The sequence below is a fragment of the Musca vetustissima genome, unplaced genomic scaffold (assembly GCF_032173495.1).
Source record: "Musca vetustissima isolate MV318-11 ecotype Yass unplaced genomic scaffold, APGP_CSIRO_Mvet_v1 utg1901, whole genome shotgun sequence".
NCBI lineage: Eukaryota > Metazoa > Arthropoda > Insecta > Diptera > Muscidae > Musca > Musca vetustissima.
This window is the reverse complement of record NW_026881171.1, coordinates 27,720-35,238: the sequence shown is the minus strand read 5'-3', so window position 1 is coordinate 35,238 and position 7,519 is coordinate 27,720. Positions and strand designations below refer to the sequence as shown.

Sequence of the window (7,519 nt, the reverse complement as noted above, 5' to 3'; positions counted from 1 at the left end):
TTCTAGGCTCAATTCAGTACGTTATGCCAAATTTCGTGCAAATCGAAAGATATATAGCGACTTTGGGGCACCATTTACATGAAATCGGACGAAACTATATATGGGAGCTATATCTAAATCGGGACCGATCTTCATGAAACTTGGCAGACATCATTCTAGGCTCAATTAAATACGTTATGCCAAATTTCCTGCAAATCGAAGGATATCTAGGGACTTTGGGGCACCATTTACATGAAATCGGACGAAACTATATATGGGAGCTATATCTAAATCTGGACCGATTTTCATGAAACTTGGCAGACATCATTCTAGACCTAAATGATTGGGCTGTACCAAATTTCGTGCAAATCGAAAGATATATAGGGACCGTTTACATTAAATCGGTTAAATATATATATGGGAGCTATATCTAAATCTGAAACGATTTTTCCCAATTTCAATAGGGTTCGTCCTTGGGCCGAATAAGTGACCTATGCCAAATTTCATCTAATTCGGATCATAAATGCGACCTGTACTTTGTTTACAATTTAACATGGACAGACAGACGGACAGACGGACGGACGGACATGCATAAATCGACTTAGAAAGTGATTCTATGCATGTTCTCAAAAGGAACCATGTGTCTATCTCGTTTCCTTTTGCCTGTTACAAACATATGCACAAAGACATAATACCCTGTACCACAGTGTGGTGAAGGGTATAAAAATTGAAAAATGCAATTGGAGAAGTAAGCGAGGATACTGCCACATGAACGACTAACATATAAATAAATCGCTAAGTTCGGCCGTGCCTAACTTTTTACACACTCCACCATTGTCCTTCGAAATATGGGTCTTTCAGGTAAAAACGAAATACCAACAATACCATCCCCTAAATACCGGATATTGGGGGTACTGATATATAGGGGCTAACCCGAAACATTAGTCAATTTTAATAATCTTTAGTAGGGCTATATATTGAGAACCCAAAATGCCAAATTACAGCCAATTTCGATGTAAAACGTAGTAAAGTCGGACTGGGCCGACTATTCGATACCCTTCACCAATTTTGGTATATTCTACATATGTATCCTAACAGATGTCGCCTTTTCGAAGGAATACTAATTTCAGTACGTTGTGTCAATCGGCCTAGCTATGGGTCTTTAGTGCAGAAGTTACATCAAATAGGACGAAAATATATATGGGAGCTATGACTAAATCTGAACCGATTTTCACGAAACTTGACACACATCATTCAACACTCAATTCAGTACTCTATGCCAAATTTCGTAGAAAACGAAAAATATATAAGGACTTTGGTGCACAATTGACATAAAATCGAACGAAACTAGATATGGGAGCCATATCTAAATCTGAACCGATTTTCTCTACACTTAACACACGTTATTAAAGACTCAATTCAGTACTCTATGCCAAATTTGGTGCAAATCGAAAGATATATAGGGACTTTGGTGCACCATTTTCATAAAATCGGACGAAATTATATACGGGAGCTATATCTAAATCTGATCCGATTTTCACGAAACTTAGCACAAACCATTCTGGACCCAATTCAGTGCCCTACGCCAAATTTTGTGCAAATCGAATTACATATAGGGACTTTGGTGCCCCATCTACCTTAAATCGGACGAAAATATGCATTGGAGCTATATCTTAATCTGACCCGATTTTTTCGAAACTTGGCACAAATCATTCAAGACTCAATACAGTACTCTATGCCAAATTTCGTGCAAATCGAAATATATACAGGGATTTTGGTACACCATTTACATTAAATCGGACGAAACTATATATGAGAGCTATATCTAACTATGAACCGATTTTTCTTGGGCCAAATAAGTGCCAAATTTCATCCAAATCGGATCATTAATGCGACCTGTACTTTGTTTACAATTTAACATGGAAAGACAGACGGACGGACATGCATAAATCGACTAAAACAGTGATTCTATGCTTATTCTCAAAAGGAACCATGTGTCTATCTTGTTTCCTTTTGCCTGTTATAAACATATGCACAAAGACATAATACCCTGTACCACAGTGTGGTGAAGTGTATACATATTGGAGGGTATCTTTATATGGGGTCTACACCAAAAATTTGATTAATATTAATCGTTTGTAATGGGGAGGTTTGCTATAAATTAGGAATACAAAATACCAAATAACCGCCAAATCGGATTGAAATTGTGACCAACAATTGAGTATATATTATACATTTTTAGTAAGAATGTTAGCTATACATTACAATACAAAATTAAAGCCCATTCTAATGAAAATTGTGCTGAACAACTCGAAAATACCGAATTGTACTATTATATGGGGCTTAGTAATTTTTCCCATCGCATATAAAGTGCTATCCAGCGTGCTGTGTGAACGACTTTTCACTCTGCACCAAATCCTGGGGAAGACCCACGAAAAAACACGTTGACATATTCCACCTATCAGTAGTTCGACAGCCTTATCTGTTCAGAGGTGTTTAAAGTCTGTATTCGGCATTCCTGCAAAATTAATACGGTTAAGCAGGATAACTTCAAGTGGCACAAGGTTAGCAGTTAAGGTCGGAAAGGACCTATCGGAGCCCTTTAATTCCGAATGAGGATTCAGACAAGGTGACAGTTTGTCGTGTGATCTTTCAACAAATTGAGAAGGAGTCTGTCAAAGTGGTTGTGGCAGTAAACGGCGAGAAGACCAAGTCGGGAAGGAAAAAAGAACCTTTCCGTCATCTGATACGAAGTGATAGGAGATGCACCGACAAACGGCGACAAATCTAGCCTCCTCACAATTTATGTTAAAAATGTCTTCATATTATATAATGCTCCTATAGCCTAATTTCAATAGCCATACTCATCGACAAACTTTGCTAAATCGACGTAGAAATTTATACTGATCGAAAAAAAAAAAATATATATATATATATAGTATTAGGTTCCAAAGGATATTTCAAGATGTTACAAACGGAATGACAAATAAATTAAATCCATACTTAATTACATGCAAATATAAAATTTATTGCTTATCATGCTATCTTTTGAGACTTTCCGCAAGTATTTTATGTAAAATGTGATCATGTCTACAGTTCAAATGCATTCATTATCTCCATACCATGCCGCATACCAATAATCTCTACAGCTCACACACACACAGTACAAAGAATCCATAAAAACCCCATCCATTTAACCTCTTAAATGAAGTCAAGTGAATTTTCAATTTACACCTCCTCCTCCTCGAATTACCAATCGCATCTGCATCCGCTTTAACCCCAAGAACGTGTACACCAAGAACCCATATTGAAGCTGGTAAAACTTATTCCATTGTTATGGTTGTTGTCATATTCTATGTATAAGTGTTCATCCTCCTGCTGCTGCTCTTGATCGTCTTGTTCATTGGAGACAACCAGCAGTAGGTCATTGCCGGGTGGTCTAATGTCATATGCATAATATTGGTACGGGGGAGGTTGGTGTTGGTGCAGGTGGGAATGGTGTGGGTGATGGTTCTGATGTTGCTGCTGCTGCATTTGATGTAGGTAAGAATGACGTGGTGATGATGTAGAGTCGCCCGGCCCCATTGGCGCCCGGTTTACTGGCAATTGCAATATGGCTGAAGAAGTGGATGATGTTGATGATGGTCCTGTTGCTTCTGCTCCTGCTACTGCTGAAGATGACAGCAAATTAAGTTCATTTAAATATCTAACATTTATATTCGGATGCTGATGAAGATGATGAGTAACCGCCTGACATTGTTGATGGTTGCTGCTGTCATATGCGACTCGATTACTAAAACTGGTCATTGTTCTTGTTGTTTGGCTGCTGCCATGATTGATGATGGCGTTGGAGGTGGCATTGGGTATGGAGATGCTATCGGTGGTGGCGGCCGAGGTGGTCCTTCTGCTTTCATAATCACACTTTCCCTTATTGACTTTGAATGAGAATTTTTTGGCTTTCTTTGTTCTGCTTGTGGTTGTGTGGCCACAACTGCTGTCCTCTGCAGCTGTTGCCGTACTTGTTGTTGTCGTTGTTGTGGCGGGTGTTGCGGTAATACTGTTGGTCGCCAAATCGGATTGACATTTTGAAGCCAGCTATGCTGACACATAATATTCTCGTTGACGTTTTTGACATTTTTCGCGTGCAATATAGCACAGGGCAATGGTGATCAATAGGGCAATGGTTATGCCCATGCCAATGCTAACCCACATAATCTCCTCATTGATGCCAACATATGAACGGCCTGGAATAAAAAAAAGAAATAGATGGGAGAAAAAGTAGACAAGAAAAAAATTGATGAGAAATGTTATTGGATTATTTTGGTTTTCTAGAGTGGGGAAAAATTAGTATTGACGGTATAGTTGATGGCAGATGAAGATAAATGAGTGGAAATGGAAATTTAAGAAGGAAAGTGTAGAAAATGACTAAGGTTCCAAACTACCTGTAACCGGAATATGAGTTGTTTTTACCTAATAACTAGAATACATGTTTGTGATTTTTTTATAATGATAATTTTGAGATTAATGGTGGTATGTTTATTTCATAATAAAAAGGAAGAACCCCCGAAGAAACATCCGACAACGACATGAGGTTGATTGCCTTCGCGGCAGCAAAAACCATGGTAGTTAGCAGCACCAGATTCAAGCATCTCTATATACACTACTAGAAATCAAATTGATCATGTTGTAATAGACGGTTAGAGGAGCGATTATCGATTCGGACCAATACCTTGTGGCAGCCAATGTTCGCACCCGTCTTAATGTAGCACCAAAGATGCGATATAATGTAACACGAAAACTCGACGTCGATAAGCTACAAACACAACAGATAAACCAGTAAGGAAAGTAGTAAAGTCGGACGGGGCCGACTATATGATACCCTTCATCACTTTGGGTATATTCAACAGATGAATACTAACAGACGTCGAATTTTCGAAGGACCATTAACATGAAAATGGATCCATAAACATATCATTCTGCAACCTAAATCTTGTGCCGATTGGACTTCTAGGTTATACTTACTGCAGTACGTTGCGCAAAATTTGTGTCAATTTTGTGTAAAATCGGACGAAAATATATATGTAGAAGCTATATCAAAATCTAAACAGTACGCTATGCCAAAATTCGTGCAAATCAAAAGATTTCAAGGGACTTTAGTGGACTATTTACCTAAAATCGGGCGAAACTATATATGGGAGCCATATCTAAATCTGAACCGATTTTCACGAAACCTAACACACATTATTCTAGACCTTATTCGTTATGCTGTGCCGAATTTCGTGCAAATCGAATGATATATAGAGACTTTGGTACACCATCAAGAAAACCGTGGTACAATCAGGAGTGTCGTAATGCTACGGAGTTGAAAATCGCAGCGTATAGGACAACCCTGCAAACAGTAGCAACACGAAATGCGAGAGAGAATCATCGGGAGAGAGAAGAAAAGTATTTTCAGAAAAAAGAAAAAATAAAAAAACGTGAGCGGGAACAAGTCGAGATGTACAGGAGTCAGATTGAAATTCCAGAAATATTTCCAACGAGTAAAACACCAAACCCAAGGTACACCCTCCTGTAGATATGAAGATGGAAACCTGATGACAGATACAGGTAGCGTGTTGGCGGAAACCTGTTGACAGATAAAGGTAGCGTGTTGAGGATCTTAAAGGAGCATTTTGTAAAGCTTCTGGTATCAAATAGTGGCGTTGAAGAAGATATCCCAGAACCAATAAGAGATGACGGTATAGAGTGCATACCACTTAGCTAAGATGAGGTTAGAATATCAACCAATCGGCTGAAGAATAATAAAGCAGCAGGTGCCGATTGATTACCAGCCGAACTATTCAAGACTGGTGGTCAGATGCTGGTCAGGAGCGTGCACCAGCTGATTAGTACAATTTGGCTAGAGGAATGCCTGACCAATGATTGGAACCTCAGCAACCTGTGTGCCGTGCACAAAAAAGGAGACAAGACGATATGTGCCAACTACAGAGGAATTAGTCTTCTTCCCATCGCATATAAAGTGCTGCGTGAACAACTGAACCCAATGGTCAATTACATTATTGGACCACACCAATGCGGCTTCAGACCTGGCAAATCCACCATTGACCAGATTTTCACTCTGCGCCAACTCCTAGAAAAGTCCCATGAAAAGCACATCGACACATTTAAGCTATTCGTCTCCTATGAAGCCGCATTCGACAGCCCTATCTGTTCAGAGGTGTTTACAGCCTATCTGCGTTCGGCATTCCTGCAAAATTATTACGGCTATGCAGGATAACTTTAACTGGGACAAGGTCAGCAGTTAAAGTCGGAAAGGAAGTCACGGAGTCCATTAATACCGAACGAGATAAGGTAAGATTTTGTCGTGTGATCTTTTTAACATCAAGCTTGAAAAGGTCATACAGAGGCAAAGGTGAACAGAAATGGCGCTCTGTATACCAAACAGCATATGTTACTCGCCTACGCCGATTACATCACATAATGGGTCGAACATTGCGAGCGGTAACAGCCAACTTTGAAGGAAATGAGAAAGAGTCTGACAAAGTGGGACTGACAGTAAATGGTGAGAAGACCAAGCTGATGGTATCAACGCGCAAGACGTCCAGTAGACTCGGACCAACTGTGGAACTTGAGAACTACCGCTTCGAGATTGTCATAGATTTTATTACTTTGGCACCGCCATAAATAAAACTAATGACATTAGTTATGAAATTCGGAGGAGAAAAGTGTTGGCCAACAGATGCTACTATGGTCTAAGTAAACAATTCATAAATAGGGCCACCTCTAGCCAGACGAATCTCACACTCCACAAGACTCTGATAATACCCGAAAGATCTATGGGCCGATCAGCGGTGAATATTCGTGTCGAATGAGTTGTACCATCTATTCACGGACATCGACATAGCAGACGTATCGAGCTGCAGCGACTTCGTTTGCAAGGTCATGTTGTGAGAATGGATGAGAATGCCCCAGCTCAAAAGACATTTAAAAGCGAACCAACTTATGGATCCCGTAGAAGGGATGTAGTGTTGCACACATAATGCCAGCTTTCAACCTTCAATTAAATTTAAGATCCAAATGAGACGAAATTTGGCCCAAGGACGAACCCTGCGCCTGTCCGATATTTATGGTAGCTACATCTAAATCTGAACCCATTAACTACAACTCTTTGTACCAAATTGATTAGCCATGCCAAATTGAATATACCCAAAACGATGTACGTTACTACTATTATTCCTGCAGAACTAAAAATAAAAAATTAAAAAAAAATCAACTGATGCAGCTTTCAACCTTCATAATTTTCCAATAATGTAAATTTAATTTTCAATACCTAAAATCAGGGCTTGGCAATAGAACAACATAATTAACGTTTCTAATTAACATGGAACTTACAAGGGCATCGTTATCGATATTTCTATTCGATTTCCGGTAAAATTATTGCAACGTCGATGATATAAAAAGACGATGTGCGACAATGATTCGATATCATAAGTTGGACTGTTTACATTTGGAAAACATCTGAATAGTATAGTTCATAAAA

General features: G+C 39.2%; 1 protein-coding gene across 1 annotated transcript; it reads right to left on the bottom strand.

The window, feature by feature from the left end:
* Positions 1 to 3,252: 3,252 nt before the first annotated feature.
* Positions 3,253 to 4,662, bottom strand: LOC133327197 (uncharacterized). Its single transcript, XM_061535760.1, has 3 exons — positions 4,644 to 4,662; positions 4,085 to 4,223; positions 3,253 to 4,036 (listed from the first exon to the last, which is right to left on the bottom strand). Exons 1-3 carry the CDS (start codon positions 4,660 to 4,662, stop codon positions 3,253 to 3,255), a joined length of 942 nt encoding a protein of 313 aa, XP_061391744.1.
* Positions 4,663 to 7,519: the final 2,857 nt, after the last annotated feature.